At 34.2% G+C, this 24,207-nt stretch overlaps 1 protein-coding gene across 1 annotated transcript in view; it reads right to left on the minus strand.

Moving 5' to 3' along the window:
• Positions 1 to 24,207, minus strand: part of PCLO (piccolo presynaptic cytomatrix protein) — a 187,349-nt gene that overhangs the window by 69,033 nt on the left and 94,109 nt on the right. The window contains exons 12-15 of the mRNA XM_007445653.1: positions 23,666 to 23,880; positions 17,612 to 17,662; positions 14,370 to 14,494; positions 5,696 to 5,722 (exon numbers count right to left, since the gene is read on the minus strand). Of these exons, the coding sequence (XP_007445715.1) occupies positions 5,696 to 5,722; positions 14,370 to 14,494; positions 17,612 to 17,662; positions 23,666 to 23,880 (418 nt within the window). The remainder of the gene's footprint in view (positions 1 to 5,695; positions 5,723 to 14,369; positions 14,495 to 17,611; positions 17,663 to 23,665; positions 23,881 to 24,207) is intronic.

A 24,207-nucleotide genomic window follows, 5' to 3' on the forward strand; every position in this document is an offset into this window, starting at 1 on the left:
CAGCACTATTCTCATTTGTAACCAACCTGTCTGAAAATACAAAAAAAAAGAGCGTAGGATCTGACAATTTTGCCATTCAGCACAAAGTGCAAATAATTCTGGGGAAATGTATAGGAAATGATTCAAAGACACAGGAACTTGCATAGACTGTGAACAGAAAGTATACATTTGTACATATACTTTTTAGGTAAATTTGTCTATGTCTAGTGAAGTTTATGCACTCAAGTACCCAGAAAATTCCACTTTGACTTAATTCCACTTCTACTTTAGAGAAATTCTCCCACATGTACAAAAGGAATTTGTTAAAGAACATTCATTGCAACATTGTTTCTAATAGTGAGTTAATAATATAATAAATAAATACATTATGATACATTTATTCCATGAAATTTAAGCAGCAGTTAAATTAAATGAAATATACCTTCATTTATCAAGATAGATAAATCTTTAAAAAAATCTTGAGCAAATAATTTGCAGAAGAAAACCTATGGTAAGTTATCATGATATAAAGTTAAAATTACATGAAATAATACAGTAAATTATTTATGTCTACTTGTATATATGTATGACAAACATTAATATCATATGACAGCTCGGGAATTATAGATGTTAAACTCTATTTTGTGATTATCTCAGGAGGACAGGGGAATGGTTTCAGAGGACTTCAGGGGTACTTGTAATATATTTTTTATTAAAAAAAAAATCTGAAGCCAATATAGCAAAATGTTACGATTTGATAAAATTGGATAGCAAGAACACAAGTATTTGTGACAGTATTTTCTATAATTTTCAGTAAGTTTAAAATATTTTATAACAAAATTCAAAACTATTTTAGCAAATTATATCCCTTTATGATTTTGATTCTTTAAATTAATGACATAAGAAGAATGAATATGACCACTTTTAAGTTAATAGCCAACTCTGGTTGCTACTTTAGAATTCATGGCTATTCCTGTAGTAGGTATACTAAGAAAAAAACACATTGTGTAGTATGAGCTTTAAAGTTTCTATCTGTTTTGGACTTAATTATCCAAGTGGTAAGACCATGGGAAAAACATATTAGGGATTAAGATTCATAATACAGTGAACAGTGGTAAAATTGTTATTTTTTTCAAATTCTGAAAAATTGAATGCACAAAATTTTAAAATTGAAGATGGAAATTAATGTCAAGTGCAAGCTCATGTATTTTTACTGAAATTCTAGATATGTCAGTGTATATTAAAATAGCCTGAACTATTGAAATGTCTTCAAAAAGATGTATTAGTCAACATATTTTAATTTATAATATTAATAATTGTTATATTTCACATGCATACTTTAGTCATTTTTTTCACCCATATGTAGCAAAATTATTGAATGTCAACTCTGCACCAGGAATTATGCTCTATCAAAATGTACAACTGCAAAACTCTTAATTGTACTGACATACCATTATGTCATAAGAAGCACTTTATAAAGTAAGCACATTGAAATAATAACAGCTAACATTTACGAAATGCTACTTTTTCACAGGCAGAGTTCTAAGTGCTTTTCATGTGTAACATTATTTAATCCTCAAAGCAACTCTATGTGTCCAGTATTATTTATTATCCTATTTTATAGCTGATAAGAACTGAAGCTCAGAGGAATTCAGGCACGTTGGCAACGTTGCATAGTTATTAATTCATAGGACCAGGTTTCAAACACAGGGAAACTAATTTCTTGCTCTGAAACATGAGCTATATGAACTCAATTGATTAGGCCCATCACAAAATTTCTTAATTGCATATTTCATTAGCTGAAGTGTCTAGTTTGTCTGCTTTTACAGTCAAAAACTGTACACTTCAAATTAAATATATGTTTTAAATATATAACAAATTATTTATAGTGTGTGTATATATACACACATTGAAAATGAGGACAGCTTTAGAGTTGCCTAGGGAAATATTGAATGGTATATCCTAAGACTAAAAGAGTGCTGTGGAACAACTAGGGATAATTATTATTAAAATTTACTTTTGCTCAGATACACTCACATATAACCCCAATTAGTCGGGAAAAATCTAGATGTTCACTTTACTAGGTTATCTTAATCTTACTAATAAGTTTGAATCTCTAGTTCTCTCAAGACTCAAGGTCTGTGTCCTTTAGGGTTAACGAGGGTAAACACACCTTTCTCCTGACCCTGCCTCTACCAGCCCTGGTTGACCTGTGTAAATGCCAATGGGATCTCTTTGCAATCTTTTCACACTTGAATTTCCTGACATGCAGAGATGGCCACATAAAGCTCTTCCTTCAAGAACCCTTGTTTGATGGCTACCATGTACTGACCATCTTGGGCATGATGTCAATGGGCTGTGTTCCCACTTTACACAATTGAAAACTCCACAGTTCTCATCTCCATATCAAAATCTGTGGATTTACAAGTTGAAGGTGGCCAGGTAAGCAGGATTCTTGAATGGGAGCAGAAATCCAGGCTGAGAAATAAGTGGAGTTCCTTTTCCTTTCCTACCATGTCTGTTAAACACACTGCAATCGCTCATGGGAAGACTGCAATAATGACATTATTTTAGGACAATTAAGTCATATGTAATAATCAGAGAAGTTTTTTAATAAGGGAAAATAAAAAGTCAGTTAATCAAGATGGAACACGGTGCTTATCAAACAAAAATCTAGGGACTTCCCGGTGGTCCAGTGGTTAAGACTTTGCCTTCCAATGCAGAAGGCGTGGGTTCGATCCCTGGTCAGGGAACTAAGATCCCACATGCCGTAGGGTGCAGCCAAAAACTTAAAAAAAAAAAAAAATCTAAACTTTTATTTCCTTAAAGTTTTGACTGATTTCTTTTTTCTTTCTCTTTTTCATTATTGGACAATCATTATCTCATAGGTAGATATGATTTTAAGGCTGGCAGAAAAAGGCATTTAAAATTCAATTACCCTCTCCTAAACCAGAAGAAAAAAAAGTTCTCTGAGTTTCTCTGTAAAAAAAATTGAGAAAGAAGAATGGAATATAATGGCTTGCTTGTTCTTAACTTTCACAGAATTATCTAAAGTACTGAAGGTCTTCATTTCTTTTTTCTTGATTGGAAAAAATACATATAAATTTCTTTATTGAAAAAATATATATTGAGCCCAATAAAGATATATATATATATTTGTGTGTGTGTGTGTGTGTGCAGTTTTTTCAAAATTACTCCTCTGAGGATGTTGCTTTTAATTTAGAAAGAAGCACAGAGCATATCCCATTTTATAAGCTCTGTTTCTCTGTGTGCAATAGTGCATTTATGGGCTGTCACTTGATTGTCCTCTGTGCTCCCTGAAGTCTGACACTATGGCTGTGTTCTCAATTCCAACAGAGTCTGGAGCAGTCTGTGCTAAATAAATGGTTTTTGGATGGATCTTTAAAACATGTTTGTACTTCTCTTTTTCCTTTAAAATCTATTGAAATAAAATGTTTTGGCCTTCAAATTGTAAATACATACAACACCTGAATCTGCTTTACATTGTTTCCAGAGAAAATAGTTTGAGATGCTAACAAGGGTGTTTAGAGAAAGTCCAGCCAGGAATTAGGCTTCCAGCTATCATGACAGTAAAAATCAGCTTCAGTCATGGCAAAATCTCATTAGTGTGAAAAAATCTGTACTTTGTCCAACAGTGTAATGAGAGAAAACCACAACGAAATCCTTCAGATATGCTCATTTCCATTTCTTAATTATCCGGGGACAAGTTTTGAGTTCATGGACTCTTCAGGCTATTTCCTTGTCTTTCTTTCACCTCATCTCGGCTGACATTTGGGCTGTCAGAGCTTATGAGTATCTTGATTAAAGGATGGCAAGAGGAAATGAAAGGAGACAAGAAAACTGGACCAGTGAAATTCTTTTAGTTAATTTTTTAAATTTTAAAAATTTAAAAAAAAAATTTAAGAATGAAGGATGTATTACACTTATTATTGAAGAAAAGTTGTTTGATTTTCTATATAGTGTTGTTCAATAATTTGGTGTAATTCAGTAGCATAAGCATTCTGCATTTCTTTTTTGCAGGGATAACTGACCATTGGCTACATGAAGTTTATTATACATATTTCTAGCAATAATAGCAACTGCCATTTATTGAGAGCTTATTACGTGCCGGACATTATGCTTATCATTTTTGGTGCATTCTCCCTGTGTTTCACAAAAACCCTGGGAGAGGGGCTATTATGATTCCTAGGTGGAAGAGGAAATAGTTTTAGAGAAACCTCACAACTTCTAAGTGGCAGGACTGAAATTCAAATCCAAGTTCTTAAGGACTTCGCTCATGGGCCTCCTCAGCCTAACTTACAACGTCAGTACCTCATCAGTATAATTCCTTTCCACGTTGACAATTCTCGAAGAGATGATGAAAGTGATTTCAAGATGCAAGATATGATGAGAAAGTGACTCTAGATCTTCTAAATTGTAATCTACTACATCCCAGATTATTTCGACCATTATTTACATTTACAGAAAACATGTTCTCTTCTAAATTAAATATAGACAATCATTGTCATTCTGACAATTTCCCCCTGGTTTCTCTGGATAAAAGAAAGGAAGCTTCTGAATAAAGTGACTGATAACGTTTGTTCTAAAATGACACTATCTCTTTGAAACAAAACTCATTTCGCGTATCAGTCTGAGAGATCTGAAGATGAGAGACCAGTCATAACAAGCAACCTTTCTCAGTATCAAATTTTACTGGCTGCTATAATTATGTGGTTGCAAAGAAACAGGAAGTTTCTGGGCACCAGAAAGGTTGTACTGACTAATACTATTCTTTGAGTTATTTAAATATTTAAGCCTTTACAAATCAGAAACTGCCTCTTTTGGGCAACAGCTTGTCATGTTTAGTAAAGATGCTGAATTTTAATGTCACGGACAAAAATCCTGTACCACTAATATTCTGGGTGGGACTAAAATTCCCATCACCCTGTTGTTACAGATGGTACAAGATTCACCTCCCCAATTAAATAACACATTTAATTTATAATGCAATGAGATGTGCAAAAAAATGCTTTTGGCTATGTGTTAAGAAATATCCTTAGCTGACAATGTAATGATGCAACATGCTCTAGCAGAAAACAGACAAACCGAGGAGGTTGCTCTTATGCTGCTGTTAACACCCTAGAGCAGGCAGATAATGGCATCCTATATTACACAGCAATAATTCTGTGGTACAGAAGGTATAAAGGCATGAAAATGTTTCAATATCAGGTCTAAGTGAGGGTAAAAGACCAGACAGCTACCATCTTTAAGATGACATACACACCTAGTACCGGTCATCCAGAAGATCAGTTAATTCCTTTTGAAAAATGACTAGATTTATTTGTTTGGTTGTCATAGAAGACTCAGAAGAATCTGAGCCATAATTTTTGCAAGAGAAGCTAAATGAATTTTAGCAGACAAATTATAAATGAAAACTTTAGTTATATCTAATTTCAAAGTGATAGTTCCTTATTCATACCTTTCTATGTTTTTACTCTTTTCTACTTTTCTGGGCTCCAATGCACATACCTGCTACACATATTTAGTAATGTTGTGGTCAAAATAGTCTGCTATTAGCCTAATTCAACTGATACCAACATGTAAAAAAATAAAAATTATAGCCGAAGTTGAACAGCAGGTGAATGTACTTAAAAGGCAAACAAGAGAACTCTAGACATTTCATTGAAGGGTGACACTGAAAGAGAACCAACTCTACCTTGCATTCTGGACAACCATGACTTGACTGCATTGATTCCAAGAGCGAGAATGAAGGATACAGCAGGAAAGTAGGAAAGACAGGAAGAAAAAAGTTAGGAACAGAAATAAGGAAGAAAATGTGAGAATAAAAACTAGAGGAGCTATACCATAATATATTAACAACATGAGGCAGAAAATAATCTTAGAACTAAAGTGAAAATAATACCTCACAAGTGTAGTAAATTCTAAAGTCTTGGCCACTACAATAAGAGTAATTTAATGAAAGGGCTAGGAATTGTATATGAGTAGCACATTAGCCTACTTTTTGGTCAAATCCCACCCAGAAGGCATGTTTTGTTTGACAAATGGCATGGGGATAGCTTTAGGTGGGACCTCACTCTTCATTTCACTATAGTTCCAACCCTTTCTCTGTTACCTACTCCAGAATGGACTGACATATTCATGCCACCTGCCTGACCTTTCCAGTTATTCAAGTTTGCAATAGTCTAATTGAAACATAACCTGTAACAAATAAAGGATAACTACTCTCTTATAGTATAAAAGGTGATACTCCAGGATATTAAAGAAGACAGAAAATAAGACAGTGCTTTATTTTCATTCATTCATTAGCAAATGCTGATTGGAGATATACCCTTGGCAATCATTTCCTCTTGTCCCATAATACTGTCATCAAATAACACTGAAGGTCTAATGACCCAAATCAAAGGCAGAATGAAGTTATCACTTTGTCATATTCATGTTAAAAAAAATAGTGGTGGGATGAGGGATAAATAAGGAGTTTGAGATTCGTAGATACAAACTACTACATATAAAATATATAAACAACAAGGTCATACTGTGTAGCACAGGAAACTATATTCAATATCTTGTAATAAACTATAATGGAAAAGAATATGAAAAAGAATATATATACATATATATGTATAACAATCACTTTGCTGTATACTACAAACTAATTCAACATTATAAATCAACTATACTTCAAAAAAGTAGACAAATTACAGTTATAACTACTACATAAATATATAAACGAACATAAAATAAAAACTTCCCTTTCCTGTTCTATATGGTTAGTTGGTAATGTATGAATTAAATTCATTTCAGCCTGCAGAATTCTCTTTAATATTTCTCGAAGGGCAACTCAGCTGGGAAAAAAACTGTTTCTCAGATTTGTTTTTCTGGCAATGTCTTATTTATTTATTTAACATCTTTACTGGAGTATAATTGCTTTACATTGTTGTGTTAGTTTCTGCTATATAACAAAGTGAATCAGCTATAGGCATATTTCTATCCCCATATCCCCTCCCACTTGTATCTCCCTCCCACCCTCCCTATCCCACCCCTGTAGCTGGTCACAAAGCACCAAGCTGATCTCCCTGGGCTATACGACTGCTTCCCCTTAGCTATCTATTTTACATTTGGTAGTGTATATATGTTTATGCCACTCTCTCACTTCGTCCCAACTTACCCTTCCTGCTCGCCGTGTCCTTAAGTCCATTCTCTATGTCTGTGTCTTTATTCCTGTCCTGCACCTAGGTTCTTCAGAATCATGTTTTTTTTTAGATTCCATATATATGTGTTAGCATACAGTACTTGTTTTCCTCTTTCTGACTTACTTCACTCTGTATGACAGACTCTAGGTCCATCCACCTCACTACAAATAACTCAATTTCGTTTCTTTTTATGGCTAATATTCCATTGTATATATGTGTCACATCTTCTTTCTCCATTCATCTGTCTATGGACACTTAGGTTGCTTCCATGTCCTGGCTCTTGTAACTAGTGCTGCAATGAATCTTGTGGTACATGACTCTTTTTGAGTTATGGTTCTCTCAGGGTATATGCCCAGGAGTGGGATGGGTCATATGGTAGTTCTATTTTTAGTTTATTAAGGAACGTCCACACTGTTCTCCAAGTGGCTGTATCAATTTGCATTCCCACGAAGTGTAGGAGGGTTCCCTTTTCTCCACACCCTCTCCAGCATTTATTGTTTCTAGATTTTTTGATAATGGCCATTCTGACCAGTGTGAGGTGACACCTCATTGTAGTTTTGATTTGCATTTCTCTAATGATTAATGATATTGAGCATCCTTTCATGTGTTTATTGGCAATTGGTATATCTTCTTTGGAGCAATGTCTACTTAGGACTTCTGTCCATTTTTGGTTTGGGTTGGTTTTTTTTTGCTATTGAGCTGCATGAGCTGCTTGTATATTTTGGAGATTAATCCATTGTCAGTTGCTTCATTGGCAAATATTTTCTCTGAGGGTTGCCTTTTCATCTTGTTTATGGTTTCCTTTGCTGTGCAAAAGGTCCCACTTGTTTATTTTTGTTTTTATTTCCATTTCTCAATGATGTGGGTCAAAAAGGATCTTGCTGTGATTTATGTCATAGAGTGTTCTGCCTATATTTTCCTCTAAGAGTTTTATAGTGTCTGGCCTTATATTTAGGTCTTTAATCCATTTTGAGTTTATTTTTTATATGGTGTTAGGGAGTGTTCTAATTTCATTCTTTTACATGTAGCTGTCCAGTTTTGACAGCAACACTTATTGAAGAGGCTGTCTTTTCTCCATTGTATATTCTTGCCTCCTTATCAAAGATAATGTGACAATATGTGCATGGGTTTATCTCTGGGCTTTCTATCCTGTTCCATTGATCTATATTTCTGTTTTTGTGCCAGAACCATACTGTCTTGATGACTGTAGCTTTGTAGTATAGTCTGAAGTCAGGGAGCCTGATTATTCCAGCTCTGTTTTTCTTCCTCAAGATTGCTTTGGCTATTCAGGGTCTTTTGTGTTTCCATACAAATTGTGAAATTTTTTGTTCTAGTTCTGTGAAAAATGCCATTGGTAGTTTGATAGGGATTGCATTGAATCTGTAGATTGCTTCGGGTACAACAGTCATTTTCACAATGTTGATTCTTCCAACCCAAGAACATGGTATATCTCTCCATCTGTTTGTATCATCTTTAATTTCTTTCATCAGTGTCTTAGAGTTTTCTGAATACAGGTCTTCTGCCTCCTTAGGGAGGTTTATTCCTAGGTATTTAATTCTTTTTGTTGCAGTGGTAAATAGGAGTGTTTCCTTAATTTCTCTTTCAGATTTTTCATCATTAGTGTATAGGATTGCAAGAGACTTATGTGCATTAACTTTGTATCCTGCAACTTTACCAAATTCACTGGTTAGCTCTAGTAGTTTTCTGGTAGCATCTTTAGGATTCTCTATGTACAGTATCATGACATCTGCAAACAGTGACAGTTTTACTTCTTCTTTTCCAATTTGGATTCCTTTTATTTCTTTTTCTTCTCTGATTGCTGTGGCTAAAACTTCCAAAAGTATGTTGAATAATAATGGTGAGAGTGGGCAGCCTTGCCTTGCTCCTGATCTTAGAGGAAATGGTTTCAATTTTTCACCATTGAGAACAATGTTGGCTGTGGGTCTGTCATATATAGCCTTTATTATGTTGAGGTAAGTTTCCTCTCTGCCTACTTTCTGGAGAGTTTTTATCAAAAATGTGTGTTGAATTTTGTTGAAAGCTTTTTCTGCATCTATTGAGAGTATCATATGTTTTTTTTTCCTTCAACTGGTTAATATGGTGTATCACATTGATTGATTTGCATATACTGAAGAATCCTTGCATTCCTGGGATAAACCCCACTTGATTATGGGGTACGATCCTTTTAATGAGCTGTTGGATTCTGTTTGCTAGTATTTTGTTGAGGATTTTTGCACCTTTATTCATCAGTGATATTGGGCTATAGTTTTCTTTTTCTGTGACATCTTTGTCTGGTTTTGGTATCAGGGTGATGGTGGCCTTGTGGAATGAGTTTGGGAGTGTTCCTCCCTCTGCTATATTATGGAAGATTTTGAGAAGTATAGGTGTTAGCTCTTCTGTAAATGTTTGATAGAATTTGCCTGTGAAGCCATCTGGTCCTGGGCTTTTGTTTGTTGGAAGATTCTTAATCACAGTTTCAATTTCAGTGCTTGTGATTGGTCTGTTCATATTTTCTACTTCTTCCTGGTTCAGTCTCAGAAGGCTGTGCTCTTCTAAGCATTTGTCCATTTCTTCCAGGTTGTCCATTTTATTGACATATAGTTGCGTGTAGTAATCTCTCATAATCCTTTATATTTTTACAGTGTGAGTTGTTACTTATCCTTTTTCATTACTAATTCTGTTGATTTGAGTCTTCTCCCTTTTTTTCTTGATGAGTCTGGCTAAAGGTTTATTAATTTTGTTTATCTTCTCAACGAGCCAGCTTTTAGTTTTATTGATCCTTGTTATTGTTTCCTTCATTTCTTTTTCATTTATTTCTGACCTGATATTTATGATTTCTTTCCTTCTGCTAACTTTGGCAGCTTTTTGTTCTTATTTCTCTAATTGCTTTAGGTGTAAGGTTAGGTTGTTTATTTGAGATTTTCTTGCTTCTTGAGGTAAGATCGTATTGCTATGAACTTCCCTCTTAGAAATGCTTTTGCTGCATCCCATAGGTTTTGGGTCATCGTGTTTTCATTGTCATTTGTTTCTAGGCATTTTTGGACTTCCTCTTTGATTTCTTCAGTGATCTCTTGGTTATTTAATAGCGTATTGCGTAGCTTCCATGTGTTTGTATTTTTTACAGTTTTTTCCCTGTAACTGATTTCTAGTTTCATAGCGTTGTGGTTAGAAAAGACACTTGATATTTAGTTTCATAGCATTGTGGTCAGAAAAGATACTTGATATGATTTCAATTTTCTTAAATTTACCAAAGCTTGTTTTGTGACCCAAGATATGATCTATCCTGGAGAATGTTCCATGAGCACTTGAGAAGAAAGTGTACTCTGCTGTTTTTGGATGGAATGTCCTATAAATATCAGTTAAATCCATCTTGTTTAATGTGTCATTTAAAGCTTGTGTTTCCTTATTCATTTTCCTTTTTGGATGATCTGTCCATTGGTGAAAGTGGTGTGTTAAAGTCTCCTACTATGATTGTGTTACTGTTGATTTCCCCTTTTATGGCTATTAGCATTTGCCTTATGTATTGAGGTGCTCCTATGTTGGGTGCATAAATACTTACAATTGTTATATCTTCTTCTAGGATTGATCCCTTGATTGTTATGTAGTGTCCTTGTGTCTTGTAATAGTCATTATTTTAAAGTCTATTTTGCCTGACATGAGAATTGCTACTCCAGCTTTCTTTTGATTTCCATTTGCATCGAATATGTTTTTCCATCAACACTCTTTCAGTCTGTATGTGTCCCTAGGTCTGAAGTGGGTCTCTTGCAGACAGCATATATATGGGTCTTGTTTTTGTAGCCATTCAGGCAGTCTATGTCTTTTGGTTGGAGCATTTAATCCATTTACATTTAAGGTAATTACCAATACATATGTTCCTATTCCCATTTTGTTAATTGTTTTGGGTTTGTCATTGTAAGTCTTTTCCTTCTCTTGTGTTTCCTGCCAAGAGAAGTTCCTTTAGCATTTGTTGTAAAGCTGGTTTGGTGGTGCTGAATTCTCTTAGTTTTGCTTGTCTGTAAAGGTTTTAATTTCTCTGTCGAATCTGAATGAGATCCTTGATGGGTAATCTTGGTTGTAGGTTTTTCCCTTTCATCACTTTAAATATGTCCTGCCACTCTCTTCTGGCTTGCAGAGTTTATGCTGACAGATCAGCTGTTAACCTTATGGGGATTCCCTTGTATGCTATTTGTTGCTTTTCCCTTGCTGCTTTCAATATTTTTTCTTTGTAATCAATTTTTGATAGTTTGATTAATATGTGTCTTGGCATGTTTCTCCTTGGATTCATCCTCTTTGGGACTCTCTGCACTTCCCGGACTTGATTGACCATTTCATTTCCCATATTAGGGAAGTTTCCAACTATAATCTCTTCAAATAGTTTCTCAGTCCCTTTCTTTTTCTCTTCTTTTTCTGGGACCCCTATAATTCGAATATTGGTGCATTTAATGTTGTCCCAGAGGTCTCTGAGACTGTCCTCAATTCTTTTCATTTTCATTCTTTATTCTGCTCTGCAGTAGTTATTTCCACCATTTTATCTTCCAGGTCATTTATCTGTTCTTCTGCCTCAGTTATTCTGCTATTGATTCCTTCTAGAGAATTTTAAATTTCATTTATTGTGCTGTTCATCATTGTTTGTTTGCTCTTCAGTTCTTCTAGGTCCTTATTAAACATTTCTTTTATTTTCTCCACTCTATTTCTAAGATTTGGGATCATCTTTACTATCATTACTCTGAATTCTTTTTCAGGTACACTGCCTATTTCCTCTTCATTTGTTTGGTCTGGTGGGTTTTTACCTTTCTCCTTCATCTGGTGCGTATTTCTCTGTCTTCTCATTTTGCTTAACTTACTGTGTTTGGGGTCTCCTTTTCACAGGTTGCAGGTTCATAGTTCCTGTTGTTTTTGGTGTCTGCCCCAGTGGGTAAGGTTGGTTCAGTGGGTTATGTATGCTTCCTGAAGGAGGGGACTGGTGCCTGTGTTCTGGTGGATAAGGCTGGATCTTATCTTTCTGGTGGGCAGGACAGTGTCTGGTGGTGTGTTTTGGGGTGTCTGTGAACTTATTATGATTTCATGCAGCCTCTCTGCTAATGGGTGGGGTTGTGTTCCTGTCCTGCTAGTTGTTTGGCATACAGTGTACAGCACTGGAGCTTGCTGGTTGTTGAGTGGAGATGGGTATTGGCATTGAGACAGAGATCTCTGGGAGAGCTCTTGGCGACTGATGGGGCCAGGAGGTCTCTCATGATCCAATGTCCTGAACTCATCTCTCCCACCTCAGGGGCTCAGGACTGACAGCCAGCCAGAGCACCAACACCCTGTTACGCACATGGCTCAGAATAAAAGGGAGAAAAAAAGAAAGAAAGAAAGAAGAAAGAAAGAAAGAAAGAAAGAAGGGAAGGAAGGAAGGAAGATAGGAAGAAAGAAAGGAAGAAAGAAAGAAAGAAAGAAAAAGAAAGAAAGAAAATAAATAAATTAAAATAAAAAATTTTAAAAAATTATTAAAATAAAAAAATAAATACATAATAAAAAAAGAAGAGAGAAACCAAACCAATAAACAAATCCACCAGTGATAACAAGTGCTAAAAACTAAACTAAGGTAAACATAAAAGTCAGAAACTGGTCAGTTGCATACAGCAAACCCTAAGTCTACAGTTTCTCCCAAAGTCCACTGCCTCAACTTTGGGATGATTCAGTGTCTATTCAGGTATTCCACAGATGCCAGGTACATCAAGTTGACTGTGGAGATTTAATCCGCTGCTCCTGAGGCTGTGCGGAGAAATCTCCCTTTTGCTTCTGTGTTCACACAGCTCCTGGTGTTCTGCTTTGGATTTGGCCCCGTCTCTGCATGTAGGTCTCCCTCTGCAGTCTGTTCTTTTGGGAAGTCTGAGGTCTTCTGCCAGCATTCAGTAGGTGTTCTGTAGGAGTTGTTCCACATGTAGATGCATTTTTTTTTTTCGTAGATATATTTTTGATGTATCTGTGGGGAGGAAGGTGATCTCCATGTCTTACTCCTCTGGCCTCTTGAAGGTCCTCTTCAATGTCTTATTTATTAAAAAAAAAAGTCTTTATTTTTGAAGGACAGTTTTGCTGGATACAGAATTCTTGTGGACCATCTTTTTCCTTTAGTACACTGATTATGTCATCTCCCTACCTTCTGGGCTCCATGGTTTCTGACTGGCAATCAGTTGTTAATCTTATAGAGGATCCCTTGGATATGATGAGCCACTTCTCTTGCTTCTTTCAAGATTCTGTCTGTGGATTTTGATAGTATGATTATGAAGAGACCTGGTATAAATTTTTTCTGTTTATCCTGATTGGATTTTGTTGAGCTTCTTGGCTGTGCAGATTTTTTCCAACAAATGTGAGAAATCTTTTGCCATTATTTCTTCAGAAATGTTTTCTGCCCTTTCCTCTTTCTCTCCTCTTGGAACTGCCTCTCTGTGTATGTTCGTATACTTTATGATATCCTAGGTTTCTAAGGCATTGCTCCCTTTTCTTCATTCTTTTTTCTTTCTGTACTTTAAACTAAACAATCTCAATTGACTGGCCTTCATGATTGCTAACTGTATCTTCTGATTAAATGTATTGTTTATCTCATTATTAAGACAGTAGATCCTAAGACTTCTCACCACAAGGAGATTTTTTTTCCTTTCATTTTATTTTACCTGTTATGAGGTGATAGATGCTAACTAAAGCTTTATTTTATAATTTTAAAACACCCACTTGAAAATATGCATATGAATAATATATCAAGTCAGTTAATGAACATTTAATGTATTGAATAATACAAGTCCTATAAAAGACTAACTGATTAGACCTTGAACACTGGTTTCACAAATACATTTTGAAAAGTAAACTAATTCTTTAAATCTTCCACAAATAATTCCTGAAATGATTTTATTGTCTACCTGATTGGTTGTAGCACAAGTGCTTTCCAGAATTGAAATACTGATGTGTTCTCATCCAGGCAGGTTTTGTTACCATCATGGCTCTCCTAAAACCCATTCAGGCCTAATTACAAATTTTTAATTCCACCTTACTAATTGGAAATAAATAGATATGATATGTAGATAAAACTAAGGAAAAGACATTAAACTCTTTAAATTAGAGACCAGAAGACACTATCACTATTTTTTAAACCATAGCGCAATATTTACAATACTAAGAATATAGTGCTTCTTTACTTACCCTCGGCCTGGAAGAAGGTACACTTTAACAAAGGGGTCTGAGTAACCATTGTTGTCTCGAGCGACAAGGTTTCTTGCTTGGAGAATATGTATTATGAGATTTCCAACATCATAGTTGATCTGAAGCTTAAAGGGACAGAAAATATTCCATGAACATTATTTTTTTTTGTTTAAAAAAACATATAATACATTATTATTCAGTATTTTACCAGTATTTACAAAAGGTTCTCATAAGAAGCATCAACTGCTACTTTCATTTTATTTGAAACTGAACAGACCAGTTAATGTCTAATTTAATTGGGAACTCCCAGGCACACATTAATTACTAGTAAATGTGCTGTTCATTCTTTCCACGGTGAAAGTTCTGGCCTGTCAAAAATTCATTTAGGATAATCACACAGTGAATGCTAGTTCCATTTTTAAACTAAATTTGTACTCTTAGGAAAATCAGAAATGTTAACATTCATAAATACAATTGCCAAAATTTTGAAAATAAATTAACTAATTGATGAATTTATTAGAAAATATCCTTTGCATTTCATCAAGTAATTAGCAGTGGGTGGAAACATTATTTAAAGACAAAGATGTTAGTACTGAATTGTAAGAATATTTAAGAATGTGTAGATTTTATCCCTTCCTATATTACATTAGCTGATAAACCTACAGCTATTCTTTCTGTGTGTGCTTTCTTAATAGTGAGGCTAAGATAATGAAATATTGTTCTTTAATTTTAGAAGCTGAAGAGAAAAGAAGAGGCACTGTCTCATAGATGCTTAATGGCTGTTGTAAAACTGTCATTGAATAGTAAAAGACTTACAATTCAAATTAATATTTGAGAAGCCTGCATGATTCAAAATAATCAAATTAACTAATTTTTCACCGTCAAAAATGAAAGATTCTTTTGGCATCATTTAGAATAAGACATTTCTGTTTGTTGCTGTTTCTGTTTATCAAATAACAGAAGGGAAGGGATCTATACTTTGAAAAAGAAAATCCATAAATAAAAAATGAATGTATTTTTTATAATCATACAAAACAGATATGCTATGTTTATGTTGAAAATGGAATAATTTAGATGAGATAATCTTCATGTTAATAATTAAAATAATTTCCTAATTTCAGCATAATTTTGATCTGGTTATGTTTTGTGGCAGAAAACGAATCTTTGCTTTCCTCAGTACAGAAAGGCCCAGAGTCTCTCTGACCATCATGGAAGCAATATGAAACATGAAACAAAGGGCCGTGAAGGAAGAGGAGAAATGAAAAGTTTAGAACTGCAGTAACTGTGCTCTAATGGAGTACTCAAATAGAAGAATTATTCTGCAATTAATTTCACTGAGGTTTAGAATGGCTTCCAAATCTTTAAGGAGAAATTCTTTTCCATTTTCTCCTTTCTCTGCTAGCCTGAAAGTCCACTTTTAACTGGTAAGGCAGTAAAATCATTTCTTATTGAAACTGAGATTTACAGGCTACCCTAAAAGAGTGCTTTCCAAAATGTACTCTGTAAATTTGGTGCCTTAGAGAAGACTTAGAGTTGCTTGGAGGTTACATCTGAGAGAGAATGAGACGCCCACAGTAACCCTCAACCAGAGCTACGCCATGCTGGCAATTCATTGTTTGGGTGTTTACATAAGGTTTCATCTGGAATAAGGTTTTGCTAAAAGACAAAAGATAAAATGTAAAAAACTGAAATCACCGTCATAAGAAAATATCCAAAAAAAAAAAAAAATGAAAAGAAAAGAAAATAACCTGGGTGTTAAGAAGGAAAATTATTAGAGTAAATTTCCACTATAGAATTAAATATTACTACTGAAGGGAAAGGAAAATAAAATAAGGACAAATAAAAACAACAAGCCAAAAAGAAACAGCACATATGGGCCCATGATCAAGAAGTTTAAAAAACTGAGCAGAGAGAAGGAGATATTATGAATGAGAACACATAGCATTTTCTGTGCTGCATGTGAAATGAAGAAAGATCAGGTCTGTTTTTCTGGAAGTGGGAAATAGCAGCGATACAGCAAGATCAAGAGCACACAGGTGATCCCGACTCCATCCTGCTGGGTCCTTCTTAGTAAGGTGCCCACGTTCTGCACTCTTTCTCCATTTCCACCCTCATACTGCGCTTCTGCTTGAATCAGGGTGTACCTAGATAACACTTAATTGATTTCTTTATCTTTGTGTCCTACCCTTTATAATACTTTCTAGAGGCCAAGGCTCTATGAATTTTCTATCACATATTGCTTTGAATTAGCCTCTCCCTCACTCGAAAATATTTATTTCCTGATCACTCTATTAGGTCATGGCTTCTGTTCCCTTGGCTTCTGTTCAAGGTTCTTTTAATTTATTCTCAACTTACCTCTACAGGAACATTTTCCTGCAGCAAAGCAGATCTGTTCCTTTCACTACCCTCTGGCAGAAGAATCTTCCCTTGTACCATTTCTTCCAGGAAAACACTCCCCCTTTCTCTATGCTTACCCTCAAATTAGTTCAAATCTCTGTTACACTTTGTGAAAATGTACTGTAGATGCAACTAAGACTCACTGTTGTCTTTCCCTTATCTGAAATGTACTATCTTCAAATAGTTATTATTTGGTATTGCGTTAACTCTTTCCACATGACATTTCTTATCTACACTAAATTACTTTTTGGTACCATCTAAAGTACAGTTTTTCTAACATTTTTGACTTTGCCCATGTACAATGCAATATAAACACAAAAACACACATACAAAACTAAAAAAGATAGTGATTTATACTATTTTCTATTTTCCTGGTCAAAATCCTCTAAATTGATTTGATAAATTACAGATTGGTTATGACCCCCAGTATGAAAAACACTGCTCTAAAAGAACTGCTCAGCAATTATTTGACAATTATTGATCAGAGGAAGAAAAAAGGACAGCATTAGACTCATGGAACTCTTAAAGAGGAACCTTCAAATTTCCCGGAGAATCTGTCATGTTTGTAACACTTTCAACATGTATGAAGTAACAGAGGCATAATACATTGATACTGTTAAGGTATCAGGCAGACCTTGAAGTATAGAATTCCACAGATATCATTAGATTTGATAAAACATGTATTTGTATTAAAATACTTTTCTGTAAAATTGTATTTTTTCATTATACATCTATATATGTTATAAAACAGGAAAGGTTCTAACAATGCTTACAATTTCAATAGACCAGTGGGAAAAAGAGCCACAAAAGATGGTATAGCAATGATCTTTTAAAAACTTTCATACCTGAATTTCCCCCGTAATTGGATGAGAGACAACCTTTGTTGCATCAGTAGGCTGCAATATCAAAACACAGATTAATGGATAAACCTTTCATAGGATGTACCAGTTCAACTTCCTTCTGATCTAATTTCTGTTGGTCAGAGCACACCCTGCCTGGAGAACACATTTCATCCATTTGGCTGCTTCAGATTAGGATGTCCACTTACACTTCTCAACACATGTTTAATTTTATAAATACATAAATCCCTTTTTCATTTTGTGAAGCCTGTTTTGAGGCTATAATTTTATACCTGCAGTAATCTACGTTCAATTACCTAAGAAATGGAACAATTTTGGTTGAAAGTATTCAATTTAAATATGAACAGATTTTAAATATCTATAAGAGAATGAAAAAGGTACTGTTTTTATTCAACTGCCTAGGAGCCCAGAAGTTATAAAAGTCCATCCTTATATTCCTTTGTTGGGTTCTCAGCCTATTCCTACTCTCTTCTAGAGTGGAACACCCAGGCAATCACTTCTTAGTATTTCATACTCCTTTAATTAAAATTCCATCCCAGTCTATATAAGTTCTCATCTCCTTAATAATTTCCTTATGTCAGGAAAGCCTTAAAAACCGTTAGGACTGTGATCTGGTAAAGTGATTCATTCTGCTAATTAAGTGACTAACTGCTGAATTGTTACATTTCAATAGAATGTACAAATTTGTACCAAAAAAGAGATGCTGTCCCTGACTAGATCTATAATAGAATTTCAGGCAACGTGGCATCACTATAGGGAAATATTTACTAAAATGGAGGCAAGCTTGCTACCCTACAAATAAGGTCCTGTCTCCCTATATATTCATAATATTGGTTTTATTTTAATAATTAATGAGAAAAGGAGAAATTCATAATACTTAGGTGTATACTTGTTCTGCTACCTTTTCTTTTATAAATTTATGCTAGAAATGAGAGCAATCAAAGAAGACAGCTATATTCCAGGTCTTGTTCTGTGAAATAAGAATAAAAATAATGTAATCATTGGTAAAGTTATGGAGTAAGGGTTAAATTTTCTAAGCCATATATCCTTTATTAGTTCAGCTCTTTTTATAAGAAACTACGCTCCGACTGCAAAGGATAAACTTCTATGTAATGAACCATTATATTTACTTAATAATTATTTTACTGTTTAAATTTTAAGAAAAAGAAACTGAATCTAGAAAAAGGACCACACAGCTTCCTCAAACTATTTCTATCTCAGTTAAAGAAGGGAAGTTTCCTAAAACCAGATATCCTTGCATCTCAGTTAGGAATGTTGGGGAATAACTAGAGATAAAAAGTCAAAAATAAGACCAGAAAAAAAAAAAGAATAATGATAATGTACTTTGTTTTGATTTATTTTTGACAGTTGTAACTCATTTGACACATGATTGTGCAAACATAACTAGATTCAACACAGAGAATAAATGTATGGACCATCTTTAAATGTTCTGGGGTATGGCAGTGAACTCATAAGAGCACAGAAGGATATTGTAATATCTGTTGTACAGTGGGCAAACTACCAGCTCCAGATAATTACAGTTTAAGATTAGAGACAAGTGTTTCTGTTCGATAACGTCATACCTTTGTGAGGCTGGTTTGTGATGACTGTGGTGATTAAAAAAAATATACTGCAAGAAAATCAGTGAGATCAGTGTGGAACAGGAAATGAGAGTGTCAGTGTCCAAACCAATTCCACCATTTGAGTAGCTGTGCAGTGCCCATCAGGCACATACCCCAATGATCCATAATTTGAATTATTAACAATGAAATAAATATATTATTTTTATTTCATTTTATGGGTATTATTTTTCCCAGTGGTTACTAAGATGTTAGGGTACAAATACTAGTTAAATTGTTAGGACCTAACTACATAATAAATGAAATTGTTTTAGGTATTTCTTTGGGCATAAGGGCATCATGAAAAAATTACTGAGATGTTGTGTGCCATGATAGAAAAGTTTGGGAAAGCAAGAACCTATTTCATTAGAACACTTAAAACTAGTAAGCACTTAGCTCAATTATTTATTTATACCATTACTTGGAAGAAATTATTCAGATTTTAAAGATAAAATGAAAAAAGTCTGATTAGATTTCAGAAATAAAAGACCTTGAGGCAGTAAACTAAAAATTTTGAAGACAAAAATTCATATTGAATTAGTAAGCAAAATAATAAAAATAGTCTTATATACATAACATATAACTTAAACATATATCTAAATAGATTCATATTTTACCTACATTTACTCAGAAGTAATCACTTAAACTAGAGTATTAATAGATTAATAATTACTTATGAATAATCATTCAAAATGTTTAATAGATGGTGCTCTAAATATCTAAATGTATAATTATGCTATGATTTAAATTTTTAGTTTTAATATATTACATTACATTAATGTTTTATAATTTAATATATAGTTAGCCTCATACCTAATAAAAACAAAAGGATGTTAAAACTATAATTTTCTAAATTAACTGAAGAACATATGCTATATTTGGAAATATTATATTACCTGACTCAGGAACATGTGAGTTTTAGACAATTGCTCGATATTTCTCTAATCTCTCCATAGCAATTTTTTTAACATTGCAGAATTTGGAGAACAAATAAAAGTATTGCTTTTTATGCATACTACACGTTGACTGGCCAAGAAATATCATTAAATTTATTCATTCATTCAACAAAAATGTTTTAAGAAATTCAGTACCAGCTAAATGTTGATGATAAACCCCCCAAAAGATGAATAGGTGGTAGTACCTTTCTTCAAGAGTGTTAACATCTATTGACTATACATTTCTATATATATATAAAATCTCAAAAATAACCAGATTTGATTATTGTTATTACTACTACTAAGAGTTAAAAAGGAATCTCTATACCATCACTGTCCAGTAGACTATAATGTGAGCCACACAGGTTATTTGAAATATTCTAGTAGTAACATTAAAAATATAAAAATAAATGGGTGAAATTAATTTTTACTGACATATTTTATTTGATCCAAATCATTGAAAATATTATCATTTCATGATGAAATCAACATAAAAGTTGTAATGAGCTATTTTACATTCTTTTTTTATACTAAGTCTCTGAAATTTGCTGTGTAATTCACTTATACAGCATATCTCAATTAGGACTAGCCACATTTCAAGTGCTCAGCTGTCACATGTGGCTAGCAGCTACTGTCATGGACAGTGCAGCTCTATAAACTCTTTACCTTAGCAAAACTTCTATTACATAGGCCACATTCCTGGCATAGAAAAGAATGACCACATATCATAAAACCTGTTCATATTATTTCCTTGATGTTTGTCCTACAATACCTGTTTTCATCTTCTACTCATTATCAAAAAAGTTAACATATTACAAAACAATTATATTTTGTACCCCCATAATATTACAGAGACTCACAGGTGCCACTGATGTTTTAATTTAATTTTAATTTATTCTGTTACGGTCTATGCAAGCTACTCTACCATGCGCTTAGGGAGCTAGAAGAAGTAAGAAATGGTTCTTGGGTCTCAATGAGTTTGCAGCCCATTTGGGAGGATAAAATAAGGAGACAAGTAATTATAATCAAGATACATATTGTCTTAGGAGGTACATAAAGCATCTGGCACTTTGGATGGAGGGAAGGAGGAAGGAGGGATAACTTCTGGCTTAAGGAAGGATTAGAATATGGAAAGACGTTGTGGAGGAAGGCTTCCTGTTATTTTATTTTCACTTGTCACTGGCTCTTTATTTTCCACAGATTGTAAAAGCCATACATGGCATGTAATGTCTTCCAGTTTACAATCATCTAGGCTTCTCCTCTATTTCTTACCCCTATATCTTTTGTACACCTATGTCCTAAGCATACAATTTTCTGTTTCTGAGATTTTCTTCACGTTGCATTCTCTTCTTTGGGTGTTGGTTCCTTTCTCCCCTTTACCAAATCAGTTCATTAGCTAAATGCCAGCTTTTCTAACCCCACTCTCCTAAGAGTGCTCCGTGTACTTCTTAATGACCACCAACATTATAGCTTTACTAAATTTGTTTGTATACCCTCTTCATCTATACGTAGATCAGCACTTTTCAAATTACAAGGGGCACCACACTCACCTGGAGAACTTATTAAAACCCAGGTTGCTTGGTCCCATCCCTGGGGTCTCCAATTCAGAAGGCCTAGGGTGGGATCAAGAGTCTGCATTTTTAACAAGTTCCTAGATGATGCTGGTGCTGTTAGACTGGGAGCACGCTTTAAGAACCACTCATCTACGTAGTATACAGGGAAGGATTTTATCCCTCTTTGTATCTTGGGTACCAATTACGACCCGTGACACTGAGGTGGCATCCAAAAATGTCTGTGGAAAGTAGGAATGAGTTTAAAACCCTAATTAATAGAGTACTTATTAGCAAGGCTATTGTAAAGATCTGACAACATTAAGCTTATGGTGATAATCTTCTAAGGAAAACCACTGATCAGGCTCTCTTAGAATGAGCAGGACAGGGTCTTAGACAGAGGTAGGGAAGCTGACATTCCAGGGAGCAGGGCTTCATTTTCGACAGGATAGTGATCCAATCAGAACATGGTGTCACAGATCAGATAGTTGTAGGGTAGTTTAAGAGGAAGGAAAAGAGACTGGTGAGTGGAGTGACCAGTAGTGAGTGCAATACTGTTGGCCAGAAAAAATAATGCTTAGCTAAAGAAGTTGGCAAGTTCAGAGAACATAAAAAATTATTAAAGACTTATTAAAAAAGTAAAATTCACAGGATTTAGATTCAGTGAATGAAGATAAAAGAAGAGGCAATGGTGCTTTTACATTTGTACTTAATTTTCTGGGAGGATGGTGATGTCAAATGCTGAAATAAAAAATATCTGGATGACAGACTTATTGAACTACAATGTGCTTGGTGTGAAAACTTTGCTAGCCAAGTCTGTCATGTCTTTAGTTCTACTGTGTGGAGATACTGAGAAAGGAATCAGAAATGGTGTCAGTGTGTAACTCCAGAGACAGGGCGCCTCCATGAGGTAATTTTTCAAAATTAACACATGTGGTAAAATACAGTTGTGTTAAAATTTATTTTGAAATTGAGTCTATCCTTGAACTTATTCCTCACAAAACCTTACTATATTTAGTTTGAAACAAGTCATTTTATGATGCAATGATTAAGATCATCCTACCATTCTTTTTTGCTTCTGAATAAAAGGGTTTTTTAGTGACACCTGCCGTGTTTCTACACTTAGTAGAAAAAACTTTATTTTCCGAAGTCTAGTCAACTTATCCAACCATAGCCTGTCCTTCCTATATATCTCACCACATAAAGAAAAAATCTTATTTGTGGTTAAACAAACAAACAAAAAACCTTTTTCAATGTATTTATCAACCATGAAGAGAGTTTCTCTATTAATAATCAAATCTATGGGGGAAAATCACAAATTGTCTATATTATCATCTGATTTTATAAAGTTAAAAAATTAATTCATGTTTTCTTTTAATTCCCCAGTAACTCTAAAATAATAATGTTAGAAACATTTGTTCTAAATGAAGAGCTGCATCAATAGAAAATTTATTAGTATGGAATTTGGGATAAATTTCAAAATGGCAATACTATATTACTGGCTTTCCTTCTTTCTTTGTCCTAAATTATCCTCATTTCTTTGTCCTTTTTACCTTCTACTTAAGTTACAAAATCTATTGTAATGTATACCTTGTGTTTCCAAAAAGATACAAAGATATATTTGATATACAGAGGGTCAGATTTGTGTAACAACAACAAACAAAAAGAACATGAAGCATTAGATACGTTTTTCAAGTTCCCCATAATAATAATTGCTACAGTATTTTAAGAGATGTAGAAATACATCATTTTGATACATCTTGATCAGTTATAAACTCAGAAATGGAAACATTTTTTGTTTGTCTCAGTAGATCATTAGGAAAGGAGAAATCACATGAAAAACACCTTAGGAAATAATATTCTATTTCCTATCTCCTAGTCTGAATAAGGAGCTAGAAAATAAGTAACTCGGAGGTTGCATTGGACACTTCTCACCTTGCTGCTGCTGTGTTTCTTTTTGCTCACTGAGGGTGACCCTGGTTGCCCAGGGCTGGGAACAGAACTGGATCCTGCTGATGTAGGACCTGAATGAACGTGAGATCCTTTTTCAACGACAGACGACAGAACCAGTGGTGACTGCTGTAGCGAGACCTTCTGGAGCTCTGCAGCCAACTGCTTAGGATCAACCCCTGGGGATTTCGCTTTATCCACTACAACAAAATGAAATGGCTTCACACAGTCTCAGTTTCATAGGTACTTAATACCATGGAACTTATCTGAGTTCTAGTTAACAAAGTCATCTAGAACTTATAAAAGTTTTATAGTTACTTATAAAACAAGCTAAATTTAAAAAATACATGCAATTGTACCTTTATGAATCTATTTTTAAAGAAGTCTGGAAGGCTCAAAGAAAAGTGAAAGAATACTAAATTACAGAGGAAAATGGAGGTTCCTATTATATCTTCAGAAAAATGTTTTTAAATGTTTTATACAGAGAATTCTATGCATGATAAAATATTGTTTTACTCACTGGAATT

The sequence above is a fragment of the Lipotes vexillifer genome, unplaced genomic scaffold, assembly GCF_000442215.2.
Source record: "Lipotes vexillifer unplaced genomic scaffold, Lipotes_vexillifer_v1.1 scaffold3006, whole genome shotgun sequence".
NCBI lineage: Eukaryota > Metazoa > Chordata > Mammalia > Artiodactyla > Lipotidae > Lipotes > Lipotes vexillifer.